The sequence below is a fragment of the Eucyclogobius newberryi genome, unplaced genomic scaffold (assembly GCF_026437365.1).
Source record: "Eucyclogobius newberryi isolate DKJ021-1_F unplaced genomic scaffold, fEucNew1.0.hap1 SCAF_21, whole genome shotgun sequence".
NCBI lineage: Eukaryota > Metazoa > Chordata > Actinopteri > Gobiiformes > Gobiidae > Eucyclogobius > Eucyclogobius newberryi.
Genome location: NW_027315846.1, coordinates 22,251,309 through 22,271,940, shown reverse-complemented (window position 1 = coordinate 22,271,940; position 20,632 = coordinate 22,251,309). Strand labels below are relative to the sequence as shown.

The 20,632-nt window shown below is 41.0% G+C and overlaps 3 protein-coding genes across 3 annotated transcripts; 2 read left to right on the top strand and 1 right to left on the bottom strand.

The window, feature by feature from the left end:
* Window positions 1–3,026: 3,026 nt before the first annotated feature.
* On the top strand, window positions 3,027–5,408 carry arf6b (ADP-ribosylation factor 6b). Its single transcript, XM_072457413.1, has 2 exons — window positions 3,027–3,176; window positions 3,430–5,408. The coding sequence occupies exon 2, from the start codon at window positions 3,902–3,904 to the stop codon at window positions 4,427–4,429; it is 528 nt and encodes a 175-aa protein (XP_072313514.1). The 5' UTR covers window positions 3,027–3,176; window positions 3,430–3,901; the 3' UTR covers window positions 4,430–5,408.
* An 8,281-nt stretch (window positions 5,409–13,689) lies between these two features.
* On the bottom strand, window positions 13,690–15,129 carry vcpkmt (valosin containing protein lysine (K) methyltransferase). Its single transcript, XM_072457612.1, has 5 exons — window positions 14,846–15,129; window positions 14,647–14,760; window positions 14,477–14,549; window positions 14,250–14,369; window positions 13,690–13,847 (listed from the first exon to the last, which is right to left on the bottom strand). Exons 1-5 carry the CDS (start codon window positions 15,100–15,102, stop codon window positions 13,740–13,742), a joined length of 672 nt encoding a protein of 223 aa, XP_072313713.1. The 5' UTR covers window positions 15,103–15,129; the 3' UTR covers window positions 13,690–13,739.
* Window positions 15,130–15,453: 324 nt separating this feature from the next.
* On the top strand, window positions 15,454–20,522 carry msh4 (mutS homolog 4). The gene is made up of 20 exons (XM_072458011.1): window positions 15,454–15,745; window positions 15,816–15,947; window positions 16,017–16,180; window positions 16,259–16,369; window positions 16,441–16,556; window positions 16,642–16,815; window positions 16,886–17,058; window positions 17,145–17,212; window positions 17,346–17,420; window positions 17,494–17,558; window positions 17,652–17,821; window positions 17,915–18,051; window positions 18,117–18,220; window positions 18,398–18,522; window positions 19,071–19,271; window positions 19,339–19,457; window positions 19,538–19,666; window positions 19,750–19,924; window positions 19,995–20,083; window positions 20,157–20,522. Exons 1-20 carry the CDS (start codon window positions 15,535–15,537, stop codon window positions 20,355–20,357), a joined length of 2,739 nt encoding a protein of 912 aa, XP_072314112.1. The 5' UTR covers window positions 15,454–15,534; the 3' UTR covers window positions 20,358–20,522.
* Window positions 20,523–20,632: the final 110 nt, after the last annotated feature.

Genomic DNA, 20,632 nt, shown 5'->3' with positions numbered 1-20,632 from the left:
TGGTGCCAGAGTCAGGACTAAACATGGAGCTCAGGGACCGGCCTCCTGCTGGTGCCTGAGTCAGGACTAACCATGGAGCTCAGGGACTGGCCTCCTGCTGGTGCTAGAGTCAGGACTAAACATGGAGCTCAGGGCCTCCTGCTGGTGCCTGAGTCAGGACTAACCATGGAGCTCAGGGACTGGCCTCCTGCTGGTGCTAGAGTCAAGACTAAACATGGAGCTCAGGGCCTCCTGCTGGTGCCTGAGTCAGGACTAACCATGGAGCTCAGGGACCGGCCTCCTGCTGGTGCCTGAGTCAGGACTAACCAAGGAGCTCAGGGACCGGCCTCCTGCTGGTGCCAGAGTCAGGACTAAACATGGAGCTCAGGGACCGGCCTCCTGCTGGTGCCTGAGTCAGGACTAAACATGGAGCTCAGGGACCGGCCTCCTGCTGGTGCCAGAGTCAGGACTAAACATGGAGCTCAGGGACCGGCCTCCTGCTGGTGCCAGAGTCAGGACTAAACATGGAGCTCAGGGACCGGCCTCCTGCTGGTGCCTGAGTCAGGACTAACCATGGAGCTCAGGGACTGGCCTCCTGCTGGTGCTAGAGTCAGGACTAAACATGGAGCTCAGGGCCTCCTGCTGGTGCCTGAGTCAGGACTAACCATGGAGCTCAGGGACTGGCCTCCTGCTGGTGCTAGAGTCAGGACTAAACATGGAGCTCAGGGCCTCCTGCTGGTGCCTGAGTCAGGACTAACCATGGAGCTCAGGGACCGGCCTCCTGCTGGTGCCTGAGTCAGGACTAACCAAGGAGCTCAGGGACTGGCCTCCTGCTGGTGCTAGAGTCAGGACTAAACATGGAGCTCAGGGCCTCCTGCTGGTGCCTGAGTCAGGACTAACCATGGAGCTCAGGGACCGGCCTCCTGCTGGTGCCTGAGTCAGGACTAACCAAGGAGCTCAGGGACCGGCCTCCTGCTGGTGCCAGAGTCAGGACTAAACATGGAGCTCAGGGACCGGCCTCCTGCTGGTGCCTGAGTCAGGACTAAACATGGAGCTCAGGGACCGGCCTCCTGCTGGTGCCAGAGTCAGGACTAAACATGGAGCTCAGGGACCGGCCTCCTGCTGGTGCCAGAGTCAGGACTAAACATGGAGCTCAGGGACCGGCCTCCTGCTGGTGCCTGAGTCAGGACTAACCATGGAGCTCAGGGACTGGCCTCCTGCTGGTGCTAGAGTCAGGACTAAACATGGAGCTCAGGGCCTCCTGCTGGTGCCTGAGTCAGGACTAACCATGGAGCTCAGGGACTGGCCTCCTGCTGGTGCTAGAGTCAGGACTAAACATGGAGCTCAGGGCCTCCTGCTGGTGCCTGAGTCAGGACTAACCATGGAGCTCAGGGACCGGCCTCCTGCTGGTGCCTGAGTCAGGACTAACCAAGGAGCTCAGGGACTGGCCTCCTGCTGGTGCTAGAGTCAGGACTAAACATGGAGCTCAGGGCCTCCTGCTGGTGCCTGAGTCAGGACTAAACATGGAGCATTAGCAGGTCAGTTTTATGCAGGCCTCTTGTCAGTCACTGACAAAGTCAAGGTGTAATACAGTTCTGTTTAGCAATATTTATGGATGAAAGGTTCTGCTTTTTTCTGCTCTCTTCTCTTAATTTTATATTGATTACTTACAAATAAATTTGCCTTGCCTCACATCCAATACTACCACTACTTCTACCATTACCAATACCACTACGATTATTTTGTTGTAGTAGTAGTAGTAGTACTACTAGTGGAAGTAGTAGTAGAGTAGTATTGGAAGTAGTAGAGGTATTGGAAGCAGTAGTAGTATTGGTACTAGTGGTAGTGTAGTGTGTGTCTCAAATAGTAGCAGGTGCTTGAACCTAAACAGGGAGGAGAGTCCAATATTCTGCCAATCACATCAGTCAATCAATCACAGAGTCCTACTATTATTAGCATAGGAAAGTCAGGTGACACAAAAAAGGAAAATAAATAATGCAATAATATTTGTAGAAAAAAAAGGATGAATAAACGTTTAAAAATGAACATGAAAATGTAAATAAATAAAATGAATCAACATATTTTTGAAGTAATGTAAATATAAATGTTAGTATAATACATAAAGCATAGTCTGATATAAATGTAAAATAGATAAATAATAATTGTAGAAACAAATGAATCAATAATGTTGTATCTTGGCCGAAATAAAGTAGAACAACATCTCAATTTCCGTCGTGTATTTTAGTCACAACTTTATCACAGGTACATGCGGAGCATCACTTGCTCGCGAACTGGTAACAACATGAATACTAAAGGCAAGTGCGCCCTCTATTGAGGAGCACTAATAATGACACTCTATTGCACACAATAACAAATTCACATTAAGAGGAGCAGAATATAGCACATACAATTCTCTAGTGCAATATACCACAAATAAATGTAAACAATAGTCATGATTGGTGCATTTATTTATTTACATTTTTATTCATTATTTTAATGTATATTAAATTGTGCTATTTAATAAATATAAAACACAGGAACACATAAAATCAGTTGTTATAAGAATGATAGGCTATTTTCCTTGCAGGGATATTGAAACATATATAACCCATTTTAAAAATGATCATGTGCAAACACTTTTTACACTGATGGCTGCTGAGGCTGCTGAGGCTGCTTCTTGCCAAAAGATGGCGCTGTTTCTCCATAAATAGAACACGACTCTTAACAAGCTCATTACGAGCTCATGTCAAAGTGACACCTCCTCACAGCGTCACCCACATGATCGTTTTCATGTTGTTGAAGACTTTGCCAGAGTAAAATTAAATCATATTCTTATCTTAAAAGCAGCCGAATATATGTATTTTTGATTATGTTAAACTATGGGGTGAAATTTGTGAAGTTTAGTGTGTTGTGAGCTGGGGGTTGACAGCTGTAGTAGTACTGTAGTAGTGCTGTAGTAGTGCCGTTGTAGTACTGCATTAGTACTGTAGTAGTACTGTAGTAGTACTGTAGTAGTACTGTAGTGGGAGTATCGTACACATTCACACTGAAAGCGCAGCGCAGATGAACTGAATGAAGCCACGAGAGGAAGTGGCGGCCAGATGCAGCTCCACACCTTTCCGGTGGAGTAGCGAACCAGCTCGACTGAAGGAGAACGGCTGTGTGAATTTAACAAGATATAAGACGGCGGAGAGACGGTAAATGCATATTTATGACTGGAGCGAATAGACCGCGATGAACACACATAATACTGCGATTCGTTAACAAAATAAAGGACATACTACACAGCACATGATTAGTTTGTAACTGCTACTCTTCATGTTAGCCTTTAGCTTAACGTTAGCCTACTCGGCAACGAGCTAATGTTAGCTTAGGAGCGGTATTTAGCGACCATGAGATGGAACTAGCTCATTTGGCTCGTCTGACCCTCTTTCCTAAATCTCATTTCAGGGCCACAAGAGTCCATCCCAGGAGCCACTGTGGTGCCGAACCCTTAAGAGCATTTCTCCACAACGCATGGCCCGTTTGTTTCGTGGAATAAGCGCCGAGGACAGCTTTTCTGCGGCTTTACGTTGAGGTGTACAAGGGCACACCCGGGGAGGAGGACCGCCACACGCCAGAGCCGCACTCACCGCCTGTTGGAGCTTCATCTGCCGCTTGTGTCTCTGTTCAGCACAAGTATGAACGAACTGCTGAGCTGTTAGTGTCTGTACCATGTTGTGAGAGAGGCCCTGCGCCTGGTGAAAGTCGGAACATTCATGTCCCTTCATTCTGGGTCTTTGGACATGTCCACATAGACATGTCTGAGGAATGATCTCAAGTATAATCTGCCATTGAAGCTACTGCCGCCTTAAGCTGCACATTCAGAAGAAGTGGGACTCTCTTTCTGGTCGATTGAAGTATTTATGCACAGTAGCTCAAAATGGGTAAAATGCTCTCAAAAATATTTGGCAATAAAGAGATGAGAATATTAATGCTGGGACTAGATGCTGCTGGCAAGACCACAATACTTTACAAACTCAAGCTCGGACAGTCTGTGACTACAATTCCCACAGTTGGATTCAATGTGGAAACTGTCACCTACAAGAATGTAAAGTTCAACGTGTGGGACGTTGGGGGCCAGGACAAGATCCGACCCCTGTGGCGACACTACTATACAGGCACCCAAGGGTTAATATTTGTGGTGGACTGTGCAGACAGGGATCGCATAGATGAAGCACGGCAAGAGCTCCATCGCATCATCAATGACCGGGAGATGAGGGATGCCATCATCTTGATATTCGCCAACAAGCAAGATCTCCCTGACGCCATGAAGCCCCACGAAATCCAAGAGAAGCTTGGATTGACGCGCATCCGAGATAGGAATTGGTATGTTCAGCCGTCCTGTGCCACCACAGGTGATGGACTGTATGAAGGCTTGACATGGCTAACTTCAAACTACAAGTCTTAATGATAAAGAACGGATGGTTTTAGGTCCAAATGTTAAAGTGTGAGTAACAAATAATCTCTCAATGATATGGTTAAGAAAATGTTGATTTATCTTCCTTTTTTAAGTTCATCCTACCACTAATTTATATTTAACTGGGTTTGCTGGCTTGAAGTTTGCTTTTATTCTCTAGCAGGCTTGCCACATGTATTAACTGGGAGGCTTGTCAATATTGAAATATAGGATTCTACTATTGAAGCCACTGAGATCACCGCCTTTGCCTATGGTTTCTCCTCTTTTATATTATTTTCTATCAACTTGTATTGCCGTTGGACTAATACTGGTTTCTAGGTTCTGGTTATTTTCTTCAAAAGTGACATGGTTGATGTCAAGTAGCCGACTTTGAAGACTCTGGAAGGCATTTTTTCCTACACAGTACTGTAACAACTCATTTGATTTATTTGATTTGATTGTATGCTGCAGGGGAAAATGAAATGGACCATTTCTTGCATCTTTTTGTCATCAGTCTTCACATGAGAGAAAAGTTACTCCAGACCTGTTTTGTTCCCCCTTCCTCCCCTTATGTGGGCTATATAGTTACATGATTGACCTACTGTGTCATGTCTTGATATATAATTGTGCAGAAATTGGCCGCAGTAATTTACACATGCTTGTTGGGATGCATTTAATTTTTATTTTTGGGTAACATGTAGTGGACTCAATCTTTCCAATGGAATGTCATTCAGCTCTGAGTGCTCTCATTCTAATAACACAGGAGATAAGTCTCAGTATTGAGACAGTATATGATAGCCTCTATCTGTAGCATGAGTATACAGAAGTACAGTAGCCCTGCGTCACGTACCATCGGGTCAGTCAGGGGACGCTGCTGATTGGTGAAAAGTTGTAAACGCCATGTGGTGCAGCTCTTATTTCTAATTTGACTGTGGAACATGTACATAACATTTCATTGTAATGTCTTATTAAAAAAGTGATTCAAAAATCATTTGCATCGGTTTTACATTGTGCTCAATTGGCAGTGTCAAGTGGTTTGATGATGTTTTAAAAACATAGCATAATGATAAAGTTATGGTTTCTCCAGTTAATAAATCTTATGGCAATTGTTGTGAAAATAACCCAAGGTTCACCTTGGGTTATTTTATAAGTCACACTTAATATGCATAAACCCTGTTCATTTGGTGGAGCTTCCACCAAACAGGTCAAGTGACTACTTTTTCAGGTAGAGGGTAACTGCTTGTATCCATGGAGATGTTCTTGCTTTTCCTGGAATGTTCCACAATAGGGTATTAAACTTATCTAGCTTTAATTGATTCAATAACAAGTGTTTTTATTGTGCAGAAATACCTTAATATACTTGCATTATTTCACAGAAGGTATAATCAACAACCAATCGATGGTGTTTTTGCACAGTTTTAACTCTGATCTAGCCTCTGAGGCTGTTTCATTGGGCTGTAATGGTCACCTCTTCATTACAGCCATATGATGGTCAGTGCTTCTTTAGCTCCTCTCGGACACTGGAAGCAACGTTTATGACCTCATCACTGGCCACAGCAGTCCACTGCCTCTGGTGGATTCAATTCCACACACGTCCAGTGAAAAAAACATTCAAAGTGCTCTTCAGTGAAACCATTTGAATACTGATTGTGTTGAAAACAAGTTTTTAGAGACAGGTTGGTACAAGAGCACTGTAAGCACTTAATTCCTTGTTTTCCAATGGCATGGCCACTAGACAAACATTTGAAATAATGCACACAAGAATGTTTATGACAGATGTTTGTGGTGGCTGTTCCTATGACGACGGCTTAATCAGATCTTTACTAGTTTCTAGCTGTTGTTGGCTTCCTTATTTAACATAGAAACAGGAAGCGTGGGACAAATTCTGTTTTAGCAATGTTCCGCAAAATTACAAATATAACTCACTGTTCCTTGAAACATTAAACCAAAACCAAATCATTGTGACAGTGTTGACACGTCTATGTTACTGATTTGTTGTGTGGGACTTTTCAGAGATGTGACCTGTCATAACCAATCCATATTTCTTCTACTTCAATCTGTTTCAAAAGCATTTTATGGAAGGGAAAAGTAATTCCAATTTGCAAGTGTGTGTTTGGCCAATCCCAGATTGTGAAGCCACACTGGGCTGGCCAAGCACCTTGTGTCCTTTAACACTCAATAAAGTTGCCCCATGTGCAGAGAATTTCAGGCCAGTTTTTACACAGTAGCTCCAGCTGAAACTGTGTGCCCTGGTTATGGCCTGTGCACTTCTGAAGGCTCTTTTCAAGCAAGCTGTTTATAATGAAGTCAAACAGAGCTGAGAGTTAAACAAGTCCGGAAGTGGCTGAAAGTCGTTAGAGGTTTCCTGCTGAGGTGCACATTCTTGAATGCCAAGCTAAAATGCCATGCATATCCCCCTCATGCTTTGTACAGTGTATGCACTGGATGAGCTTTGCCCCTTACCAGACTTAAGCCAAAATAACTTCCAATCCAACTTTATTTAAAAATAACCAAAGTGCAGAAGAGCAGATAAGATACCACACATACAAACAAAAGACAAAAGTTAAAACACAATCAGATAATCTGTCTATAACATATCAGGCTCAGTTAAACCCAACACAAAGGGAAGATTTAAAAATAGAAAGACTTTGCCTAACATGTAAAAACAACTCATTCCAGAGTTTAGAACAGACGATGTATTGTCAGCTTGAGATCTATTTTGTAGTAAACGTTTTATCGCACAAGAACTAAAAGTTGTAGTTCTTGAATTTTGGCATAATGATTATTGTGAGAAGAAACATCTAACATACCATCTAATATATTACTGTTCCCATAGTAAAGGTAACAGTATTGTGATATAAACAGCCACATAGAAGCATTATACATTTAGTTGTACTTTTTACTGGAGATCAAACTTGACATGGTCACAATGAGGATTTATTTTATTTAACATGTTTGTAGTTTTATTGCACGTTTATTGTAATATACCGGCATTTAGAGCATTGCTACTCGACTTATTTACTGCCATTTTGTTGTGTTTACTGTGAGATGCACATTCTTCTATTTATAGTCCATTGTGAAAGCCCGAAGTCGGCTTTTTGGGAAGAATTACAGGATGTCAAACGCAGACGGAGCAAGCCGGTTCATCCCTGAGTGTGCGTGCTGTTTTTCCAGCTGCAGCAGACAGAGGGTCACTTGAAGAAATGCTCTGCCAATGTAAGCAATACTAGAAAACAGGAACCCTTACATGCCTTTTTACCACACAATTAACAAAAGGCTTTATATAGGTTTTGTTTTAAGATAAGATAAGATAATCCCTTATTGTCCACACGTGGGGAAATTTCATTGTTGCAACGCAGGTAGAGGAAAAGGACAGATAACTTATAGGAATCTTAATAGAAGAACTCTTATAAACAAAAACTCATATAGACAAAACCCCTCATTTCCTAATAAGGAATGGAGGGGGAAAATAAATAAAGATTAAAAAAATATTTAAAAAAATACAAAATAATGATAATAAAAAATAAAATAAAAAAAAAAATAAAAAAAAATAAAAAAAAAAGAAATTAAATAAAATTAAAATAGCGTAAGACAAGATAATACTACTAATAATGGTAAAATAAACACTCTATTTTTAGTTTTATTATCCCTACACACTACAATGATGTGTTCTTGCATCCAAACTTTAGAGAATACATTTCAGATTACTTGTATTGATGCTTTTATATGGTTAGGAAAACACAGTCGTACAGTCCCAAGCTGAGACAACACAAATCATTTTCATTCAAAGTCTATGGAAACCTTTCATCACAATCCATCAAACACACTCTCTTTGTGCAACCTCAAAGGCCTGCTCCAGTGTCTTCCTCATCCCACCACGCTGACTCACCCCAGCACTGACTGACTGACACACAGTTGCTGTAATTACGCACGAGCTGAGGTTTAGAGTGGCAATGTATCCGTGTTAGACCACAGTTCGGTGTATCAGCTCAGCCCCAGAGCACAAGTCTGCTCAGGGTCTAGGCAATGACTCAGGGGGAAACACATGCACAACTCCAGCCTGGCCCACCCCTTTCCGTCCCCCCCTGGTGTTGAACTGTCACTTTCCGTAATGATGATAAATACTTCAGCGCTTCAGAGTGTTGTGGGACCAGCGTTCGACTGTCACCTCTGTGCTTGCACTACATGGATCAATACCACATATACACTGTAGCTTGTGTAATATGATCAATAATAATTCTTTTAGTAGTCAGCTGATAGGGAGAAACAGACAGCACTTGGAGATTGCTTATCATGATCCAGGATTCGGCCCTGTCTTATTAAAGGCGGAGGAGGGTTTAGAATTAGAATTACATTAACACGACTTGTCTGTGTCCCTAGATACGAGGTAAAAGTGCTCAAATCAAATAGAGCTTTTGCTGATGGCAGTTGTAATGCTGATTTATTCTTAATCACACAAATGGTTTGGTTTTCAAGACAATTATCCAATCAGAAAGCAGAGTGAGCCTCACATGCGTATCTCATTTGAGTTGCCAGATCCAATGCTGAAATTCAATTTGCTTTAAACCTGTATCTTCTCTCTGATCTGAACGGTCACTACCTAGAGCCCGGCACCTGCACCGATCATGACTGAGAGCTAGTTCAGCCTCTGCAGCTCAGCGAGACAGGGATTCTGGAGGAGAAGGAGAAACACTTGTATATGTACTCCATATACAGTTTAAAGCACTGGTCCTGTTCTCTTTTTAGCTAACCAGTAAGAAGCTTCACACACTCTCGTATCAGTGGTGTTAAAACCGGAGTCAAGTGACCGCCATAACACTTACACATCAAAGGACCAAAGGAACTATTGTAGCCGGCACTCTTTATGGTTTATGAATTACATCTATGTATGAATATATTGTCCATTTGATTTAATGACTTGATTTCCTGACCCCAGGAAGACTGGCTAGTAAATGGGCAGTTAATGGGGATCCTAATAAAAGAATAAAACAGTATGATTTGCTGCAGGTGCCGGGCTTTAGGTAGTGACCATTAGGCAGTGAGAGATAGGATCAGCAACTTAGTCAATGTTTTTGTAGTGAAGTTTCTATCTATCTATTTATTTATTACACTTGTTATTGGCAAAAGCACGATTTAATTTGAACATGTTTAATGGTTTCCAGGGGACACAGGTCACAAGCAAAATCAGCATTGGCAACACAGTGGCGCAGCAGTTAGTGGTTAGGTGCTGGGTTCAATTTGTGGGCGTCATGGGGCCTTTCTGTGTCGAGTTTGCATCTTCTCCCTGTGTCTTTGTAGGACTCGCCTGAAAAAGAGATTCTAAATCGATTTTTCATTGGGACTTTCCTGGTTAAATAAAGGTCAGTCAAAGCTTTTCTCGTTACTGAACCCCTGTAGGCCTAGTCTTGCAATGATTAAAAAAAAACTGCACACAGGCTTAGGGAATGTGCAATCAAAAACATGTTTATGATGTAATGACTACCAGGCCCTTGTTGTGTCTTTTTTGGTCTCCTATTCTTGTGTTCAATGGTGCTGTTGATTTGACTGCACTTGTATTGTTGGTGATGTTGTTGTGTGCATGTGAGCCCTGTCCCGGGACAAACTTCTGCCATGGGAGACAATGAAATATTATATTATCTTATCTTAAAAAGAAAGAAAAGAAATAAAAAAATGTTTGTGCCCGAACTACAGTTGAAGTGCATGAAGGAACATTGTTTCAAAATGATTTTGCAGGCTTCTCTATTTTTACTCATCCCATTTCGATGTCTATTCTCCAGCCACTCCCTAATAGTTAGTGAGAAAATGAGCCTCCCTTTCTGGAGCAGTGTCTGTTTGCTCCGGGGAGCGTGATTACAGTGACACAATGGCTGCTCTGTGTCACTTGGCTGTGTTGCACCCATCTGCTTTGAAGGCCTTTGCCTCCTCCTATGTTATCTTATTTTAAAAGAACCTTGAGGTTGTGGCGAGTACAGCAGCTGGTTTGTATTATCACTCTAGAACAATACTCTGACTGTTGTATTGTATCTTAGTTTTCAGACTGCCATCCTATAATTAATGCTATAATTAACCAGCCACAATGTCTTACTCAGCTGTTTCTAAGGACTTGGCCTTATTCCAGTTTTGTCTCACAGGTAAAATGTACTCCAGTGCTGTGACATCTGCTGGAATTGGCCCCATTCTGTCTCGGAGCATGCAGTTCCCATATTGGGTAAAGAATGTACCAGGCCACCAAAGTGATAAATGTCATTTTAATGTGAAACCAGATGAGTTTTTATTGCTTGAAGAGTGTCCTCATTTAACTCAAGCTTCCTCATATTCCCCCAAAGTACTAACCTAATTAATAGATTATATGAAGGGAGTATTTCAGTTTTATCAGAGTTGTTGCATGGTAAGAAAAAAGTTAATATCGAAAATTAATGACTCTGGAGGGGTCCTGTAGTGCGTTTATTTAAAGCGAGGTTGCATATGGAGCTTGAGGATATTTCCCGGTGGTGACTATGCCCAGATCCACTGCAGTAATTTATAGTTTTTGTAAGAAGAACAGCAACTAATCACTCTTGTTGTCTCTTTTGATAGGATAAATCTTTCCCAAAGGCCTAAGTCATTCTGTAATACAGTACTATCGCTATTGCCCTGCAGGTCAGAAAAAGAAATGAAAAGTGCTTTGTGGATTGATGATTCACATAGTCAGCTTTAGTGCACTTCAATGCCGCATTTACAGAGGCCTTGAGTGTGAACTGAACTCCCCTCAATCAACTCTAACATTTTTATTTGGCCTGTCTGTTTCACTTGTGCTGCACTCGGTAAACATAGAGCAGCATGAAAGGCCGAGGGGCCCCTGCATGCCTGTGGGGACGCCTTGGTTTTTGCTGGAAATCAAGTCATAATCTTAGAGCTAATCTGGGGCTTGCAGTGGAAACTCCCACACATGTAGAATTAACCTAAATTTAGAGTGCACCATGTTGGAGCTGGTGTTTAAAGGCGTTACATAAAGTTAAATGTGGACGGAACTTTTCTGGGTGATATAATTGGTTTATTACCAGGGCTACTGAAAAGAAGAGAGACAAGCCTGCACACTTACTCCAAAACGCAGGTCATAGTTTTCAGTTGTGTGCCACCCCCTTATATTGTAACCCACTAATTGTTTGGCCAATCCAAGAGAGGATTATAGTTGATCAATAATAGCTGTCTTAATGTAAATTGAAAGAGGTTCATTGGCACGCTTCACTTTACAAGAAATGTTTGATCTCACATTCTTCATTTAGGACACTAGGGGCCATTGTTTGTAACGTGTTTTCCAAAACAAAAAAGAAAATCTGACTATAAATGCCAAGATGCTAAGGAAGAGACATTGAAAACATCTTGAAAAAGCACTAGTTCGTTGTTAAAATGGATCCATCCCTGAAAAATGTGTTCAACAAGCCTCCTCAAGAGGTGTACGAACATCCTCCAAACTTAATTCAAATGACAGTCAAGTCTGATCTGATTCCACTGAGAAGCAGCACATTTTTGGACCCTCCACCAGGAAACTACAGGGTCATGTACACACTGTAACTTTATCGACAAATGCAAAACTTATACACATCCAATGACAAGCAAGACTATGAAAATCAAGGGGACAATTACATGCTCCACTATATATTTTATCTACCCTTTAAAATGCCCCTGAGAACTTGGTTATGTGGGCAGAACATCTAGACCACTAAAGACTCGAATAGCAGAACACAGGAGCAACATCAGGAATGGAGACCTGAGAAATCCTGTAGTGGTCCATTTCAAAGAGGAACAGCATCCGACCGCTTCCTTAAAATATGTTGGCATAGAGCTGGTTAGAAGATGAGGAGACATTAACGGCTGCTGTTACAAAGAGACTTGTTTCTATAATTACACTTTACAAATGCTGGCCTCTAGTGGCTTAAATCAAGAATATGAGATCAAAGGTTCTTGTAAAGTGTCGAAGAACCTGTTTCAATTTACATTAAGACAACTATTATTGATCAACGTGGACAATGGCTGTATTCTATTTTATTATATACATTTCCCTGTACTCAGTGTGTATGGTAGAATTATGTGTATAACTTCAACTGTCCTCTCTTGGATTGGCCAACCAATTAGTAAGTTATGTAAGGAGGGTACACTATGAAAACTATGACCAGTCAGGTAAAAACATTGTCAATTAAAGCAGTTTTGGAGTAAGTGCGCAGGTTTGTCTTCTCTTTTGTATATGTTCACTGCAGTAGCCTGGCACCTACAGTGATTCGACAAAGGGCTACTGTGTTGACTTCTTACTGATATAAATAATTGCGTTATAATATTTCAAATGATCTATACTAAAACATGTTTCATACATTAAATCTTCATATTTATGTACACCATCTGCCATTCAACACTATTTTGCACAATAAAGAATAGTAGAAAAAGCTTCAGTTGTAGATACTTGACAATGACTCTTGGATGAGAGTCGAAACGTCTATTTTTTCAAACTGAGTCCAGATGACTACAACTGAAGCTTTTTCTACTATGGAACACGCCTGGACGAATGAGGGATTACACCGAAATAAAGAATAGTATACATAATACTGAGGATTTTTAAATATGTTTCTATTGTTATGTCTTGATTATCCTGAAAGTCTGAGTACTCCAATACAAAAGGATGAAAGACATTCCATTTTCAAAAATAGAGTGTAATCTAGACTTTTTGAACGTTAGATAAATTGTGAAGTTTTCTAAATTGGCCAAATGTCATGAGGTTTGACTGCTGATGTGTTTATTGTATCAAAGGAAACTTAAAGCTACATGGTTATAAGAATCCCATTTACACAGGTGTGTCTTTGGTGCCAGGCAAAATGACTACTCTTTTGGTAGTAATGTACTACCAATGTTCTATAGTGACCTCAAGTGGACCTCAGTTGACCACCAGCTCCATCATCAAAAAGGCACAGTTGATCCCTCTCACTCTGTACTATTTGAGCCCATTCGGACCATACCGTCTTTAACAACTCACATCAACAGTACTTCATGTTTATACTGCAAGTTTACCATACAGTATATCTTTGCATATGATCTATTTTTTAGAAAATAAATGTAAATGTATATGTAATGCAAGTGCAAATGTAGCCATCTGATATAATGACACTGACCAACTTTGTGCTCCTGCCCATGGGGCAATTGTAATTCACCCGGATAAATGGAAGAAGATGGATGGATGTAAAACAGCTTTGAGTATCGTGCTTGGCATGTTCACTTTCATTGAAAATAAATAAACACAAATATCACAATAAGAAAATGTTTACTATACACTACAATAAAATACAGTACAAAATCATTCAAGCTTTTTTCTGATATGCAAGATGTGAATTTCTGGACAGCTAAAATCTGGGTCTTGTTGGTCTAAAGGTATTTCCTCGATGGAAAAGCTCTGTTTCAGAAACTGAAATACAAAATTATGGAAATTATGGCGGTCACACGTGCAATCTAAAACATTTTCAGATGTTGTAGACCAGGGGTGTCAAAACTTTTTCACTGAGGTCTGCATTTTGAAACATATACAGAGCAGAGTGCCACAGACGACATGACAATGAAGGGAATCATTCAAAATGTGGCATTTAAGAGCCACCACACCTTTAATAAAGGCTTGGAATACCAAGTTTAGGTCTGTACGACATCAACATATTTGTAATTTAGGTTACGATAGCAGGTTGTTTCTCATTTTACAGTAAAAAGTACCGCTTTTGGTTCTTTGGGCCAATTTAGCCGGAACAAAAAATCGTCTGAGGGCTGCGTTTGGCCCCCGGGCCATAGTTTTGACACCTCTGTTGTAGACAATGCTTACCTCAAAAAATCTTTCCTCTATTTTGGGATTAATGCCTTCTGTTCGTTGTTCATAACAACAAATAATGCAGGTTTCTGGACCAGCAAGCAACTTCAGTGTTTCCACTAAAGGAACAACAGACTGCAAGAAACACAAATTAAGTTATCATTTGTGGATTTGATTTATTTTATATTTTTGTGGGATACATACAAGCCCAGAAAATAGAAATGTTACTCCACAAAAACTACCTGTTCATAATAGATGCAGTCTGCCATGAGGATATAATGTGGATGAGGCATGAAGTCTGACACATCTTCACCCCTGCAATTAGATATAACAAGAAGTTAAAAATGGCCAATACATACAAGTGGAATCATATCTATAATAATGGACGAAGTAGTAGTGTTTTTTTACAAACCATTTTAATACCTTTGCAGTTATGGAGCCCTTGTTGACAAGATCCAGATTTTCTTGAATGTTTAAATTTAACAGAGTCCCCAGTTCTTCTAAATCCGTCACAAATACATGAGCCCTGTAGTACAACAGTACCAAAGTTTTATAACGCAATCTAGATGGAACAAGATCAGCATGCAATTTAGAAATATTTGCAGTCTTACCCCAGTGTAGCAGCCATTAAACCCACGGCTCCAGTGCCAGCTCCCAACTCTACTACCTTCTTTCCAGCCCAGGCATTCAGATCTTTGGAAGTATCAATAAATTGTTTCGTCTCCAAATACTTGGCGAGGGCAATTGCTGCATCCCAAACTACACAGCCAACGTCTCCCATGTAGCACTGCTTAAGTTTCAGACAAGAACCATCATTTTTTTCAAGTTTTCTGATGAAATACTGAATCTGACTTTCGTGTTCCGCCATGATGATTACAACCGGAAACACAACAGACATTTCCGGTTGGCTAAAAATAAAGCTACAACTATTATATTTTTTTCTTACTATAATAATTAATGAATTACTTATTAGCTAATTAAAGCATGTAAAACCCAAAATGTTTTCCTTTATGTGAATCATTTGTTTGTTGTAATATTCTTGTGTATACGTTTAGACTTTTTTTAAACCCATTTTTTAATTAATTTTAACAAAATGGCTAAGCTAAATAAGCATAAACCTGCGTACAATAAAACCAATAAAACATAATATAAAATAATAATAATAATCAGCCAGATTTGCGCCATAACGCTAAGTCTCGCGCGCTTCTTCAGCAACAATCAAGCTAGCATCATTTATCGTTTACAAGTAAAATACATAGGCGTAGTAAGTAAGTAATACGAGCAGAGCAAATGAGTAGAGATGTTTCACAGCAGCACAGACGAGGTGACCTCTGGTGGTGATACTCCAGAATGCGTGGCCGCATCTTCAAGCTTTGTGGACAGAAGTGGATTGAACACTACAACTTCTTATGGTCCACTTTCAGCTTCATCACATTCATCTCGCCTGAGCGCAGATGAAGCCAGCACCAGCTCCAGCCACGTTTCTTCATTTCAAAGAACAACCACAGCAGGTGAAAAGTAGCTGATTTCTTTTGATTGTTGTCGTGATCCAATAGTTACTATTATTATCATTTGTCTCAGGTCATCTCTTCCATAACCCCAGATCACGCCTCGCCACAGACAGTACCTCCACTCACAGTAGTAGAGGAACACCAAGACTTCGGACCCCAAGATCTGCACAATCTGCCAGAACACCCCTGACTGATCATTCTGGTACTATTAATTGTGAATCAATCTAGCATACTACATTACACGCTTTCTTATTTTTTTCAAATGTTGCAGCAACAAGTTGTTCCTCTGCAACATCAACTACAGGAGCGTCTGTAATTGTGGCCGTGGTTGAGGGGCGAGGGCTGGCGAGAGGAGAAATCGGCATGGCAAGTCTCAACCTCAAATGTCCAGAGCTCATTTTGTCTCAGTTTGCAGACACTGGAACGTACGCCAAGGTAACCCATTCAGAATAGTCTGCAGACCTGTCACCCAATGCATTTTGTGTAACTTAAATGCTGTGCTTTTGTTCCAAGGTTATAACTAAGATCCATATTCTTGTCCCGCTTGAGATACTGATGCCAGACACAGCGAGTGAAAAGGGAAAAGGGACAAAGCTTTTCAATCTGATTACTGAGAATTTCTCGGTACTGAATAAATCTAGTCATAACCATGCAAAACAATGCATATTTAATTAAATGTTTTGTATTTGCGTTAGGGAGCGTCCTTTACAGCCATTCAGAGAAAATACTTTAATGAACGAAAAGGCTTGGAGTACATTCAACAATTGTGTGCGTCAGAATACAGCACTGTCCTGATGGAAGTACAAGCTAAGTGCGCATCACACAGAAATAAAACAAATGTATTCAGAATCTGGTGGTGGCAAACCAGCTTTCCCCTCTGCCCCTGTGTGCCTCAGGTACTACTGTCTGGCTGCAGCTGCTGCTCTGCTCAAGTACTTGGAGTTCATTCAGAATTCTGTGTACGCCCCAAAGTCCCTCAAAGTGAGCTTTAAGGGGAGTGAACAGACTGCAATGATTGACTCGGCTTCTTCCACCAATTTAGAGTTGGTCGTCAATAACCGAGACCACAGGTACCAGGGCCCATCAGTCATAGATTTAACAACATCATACGTCTATCTTAATGCTTCTTTCTTTATGTAGGAGTGAGCATACATTATTTGGAGTTCTTAACCACACAAGAACATCTGGAGGGGCCAGAAGACTACGGTCCAATATCCTGGAGCCTTTGTTTGACGTCGACACTATAAACATTCGCTTGGACAGCATACAGGAAATGCTACAAAATGAAGAACTCTTCTTTGGTTTAAAGAACGGTCTGAGCCAACACATATCAGTCCTGTATATACTTAGGATGTACTTTTCCAACTGTTTTGAAAATGTTCTCATATGCTTCTCGCAGCAATAGGTCATTTCCTTGACATCGACCAGCTGCTTTCTGTTCTTGTTCAAATCCCCAAACAGGAAACTGTAAGTACTTGATTTTCTAAGTGCACTAATTCTGATGTAATTTTATTGCTCCAGAATGTCTTTGCAAAACATGGAAATAAAATGTGCTGGCCATGTAATTCTGTTCAATTACACAATTGTTATTTGATTGTAGGTTCAAGCTGCTGAAGCAAAGATTACTCATGTTATTCAACTTAAGCATACATTGGATTTGGTGCCACGTTTGCGGGTAGGAAAGCATGGCAATTGTTCTGATGGTTTAATTACGAGTGATAAGGTATTTATTCTGTTTTGACAATCAGGCAGTCCTGAGAGAGTGTAACACTGCTTTGCTAAAGGCATACAGCACCTCCCTGGAAGATAACAGGTTCAGATGAAATATATATATGGATAAAAAATAGTATTATAAACTTGTTGGCATTTTTGGAGCATAATGCAATAGAGTTTTTTGTTCCGGTAGATTTGACATGATCCTAGAACAGATCAAGACTGTGATCAATGATGACACAACATATCTTAAGGGGAGTCTGAACATGCGCACTCAGAAATGCTACGCAGTGAGGCCAAACATCAATGAGTTCCTGGACATTGCCCGCAGAGCCTACACTGAAATAGTGGATGACATTGCTGGTGTTCATCTATGTTCTAATACAATCTTAAATATCTTACAATTTTAAACACTTTTCAAACTGTTCCAACCTGATTGTTGCTTACCCCCTGTAGCACTTGTGAATCAAATGGGAGAGAAATATGGCCTGCCAATGCGGACAAGTTTCAGCACTGCCCGTGGATTTTATATCCAAATGAAGCTAGATGGAATGGTCTTACAAGACGGGAAACTCCCTCCAGAGTTCATAAAGGTATGCACTCTTAAAATATTGAAATATTAAGGCATTTGGCATTTGTAACATTTTGTCTCCCACAGGTAACTAAACAAAAGAACAACTACAGCTTCATGACTGCGGACCTGATAAAGATGAATGACCGCTGTGACGAGGCCCTGAGGGAGATCTTTCATATGTCTTATCTGTGAGCAGAGCTATTACTATTACTTCTTGTTGAATGTGATCATATATTACATATACATATTGTAGATACATCTGTAAGTCATTGATTGATTCGATTTGTAGTAAGGTTTGCATCACGGCCACTAGAGGGTAGACTGTACTCTGTGGTTCACGTTTTATTTCCTGCTTGTCCCCACAGGGTGATATGTCAGCTACTGAGCACTGTCTATGAACACATCCACTGCCTGTACAAGCTGTCTGATGCTGTGTCCATGCTTGACATGTTGCTGTCACTTGCAAATGCATGCACAATCTCGGACTATGGTGAGTATTCTTCCCTTAAGCCAGTCTACACAGTCACATTGACCTTAAGCAAAAGTGAATTGTTCTCTGAAGGATTTGTGTAAGCACATGATGCAGACAAATTCACTCCTGACAGGCAGAATCCCCTGCACTGACTTGGCAGCTCCGCTTGCCTTATTTCTTGGTGTGTGGGTTGTGAGCAGCACTAAGTCATTCAGCCGTGTGGGCAGTGGCACTGGCCCTCAGCTGTCTCTAAGTGTCTCTGCATAGACACGTGCTGACTGCCTGCCCCCCACTTTCCCAACTTGCTTTCACTCGCATTACCCCCGTTACATAAGTGTGCACTGGCACACACTGTATTTAGTGTGCCTCTCCACATCAGGAGAGCATACACCAACAACTGCTCTCTCTGCGGGCACACCTTTATTAACATGATTGAGTACAATACTGTTATTAGCTTAGTCAGGTCTAGAACAAATAACAACTCACCAGCAGTGGAAAGAATTTCAATCCATGTACAATACGTAAATGCATTATTGATAAAAGGTTATTCATGATTAATTTGACAGTGCGTCCAGAGTTCACAGACACACTGGCCATCAAACAGGGCCGTCACCCCATTCTGGAGCGAATTGCTGGACAGCAGCCTGTGTCAAATAATACCTATATCTCAGAAGGCAGCAACTTTGTCATTATAACTGGACCCAACATGAGTGGCAAATCTACTTACCTCAAGCAAGTGGCGCTGTGTCAGATTATGGCTCAAATCGGTAACTCATTTAAAGTTATGTTTTTCCCCCCAATAAGATTGAATATTAATATTTTATCATATTTTAGGATCTTTTGTGCCTGCTGAGTATGCATCTTTCCGAGTGGCTGATCAAATATTCACTAGAATAGGTGTGGATGATGATTTTGAAACTAGTTCTTCCACATTCATGTTGGAAATGAAAGAGGTATGGCTCATTTGAATTGATGACTTTTGTTATTGACAGTAAATGGAATGTACACTTGTTTAATCATTATGCTTTTTGAGATTTCCTACATAATACACAACGTCAGTGACAAGTCACTGATCATCATTGATGAATTGGGAAGAGGCACAAGTGCAGAGGAAGGTATTGGCATCTGTCACTCAGTTTGTGAGTTCCTCCTTAGCCTGAAGGTAAAGTATGGCCTATATTAAAACCAGAAAACCAAGTCACATGTCATAAAGTACATTATATACATACACCTTCAACTCCCTAGGCATTCACTCTGTTTGCTACACATTTTCTGGAACTTTGCCAACTGGAGTCTCTGTATCCAAACGTGGAGAACCAGCACATGGAGGTTCAACACACACGCAGTGTTGAAACTGGGGATGAGACTGTGGTTTATACATACTTAATTAACAGAGGACGTTCAGAAGAAAGACATTATGGTAGAAGTCTGTCAAACATCTATAACTTAGGTTTTATGTCTTCTCACAACTGTTTGTTTTGTTTTTATAGGCCTCAAAGCTGCAGAAATGACTGCACTTCCTTCAACCATTATCCAGGAAGCAAAAACAATTGCCTCAAATGTCAGCAAGCAGCTCATGGTATGATTCAAACAGACCAGAGAGTATGCAAGCCACTCAGTCAAGTATGTAATGTGTTGTCTTCTTATTACAGGCCAAGCAACAACGTGATCCTGAGACACAGATGCAAAGGGCAGTATACAACTTGGCCACCCGCCTCCTGCAGACTGCAAGGAACTCCAGACTAGACCCTGAAAGTCTGCGCATGTACCTGAAAGGTCTGAAGAAGCAGTATGAAGCAGGCTTACAGGCTGTACAGCAGTTAGCTGCGTCTGTGGAGTCAGAAGAGGAATGACTGAGTCAGCCCTGGCACTGGGAGGGGCCCTGAAGTATGCTTTAATGAGAGCTTGGGTTTCAATAATAAGCTCTATTTTGTTCTTTGCGTTGAAAGTAAAAACTTTTCATAACGTTCTTCAAATATTGTATGCTATTAAATTGCCAATATGTATTCACATTAAAACCCTTAAAATATATTTTTAAACGTTTCATTATGACCAGGGTTCTCGTCAATTATTTGTGTTGAATCAAAACATGCCCTCGGTCGGGCCGGGTGGAGTTAAGAGTTTAGCC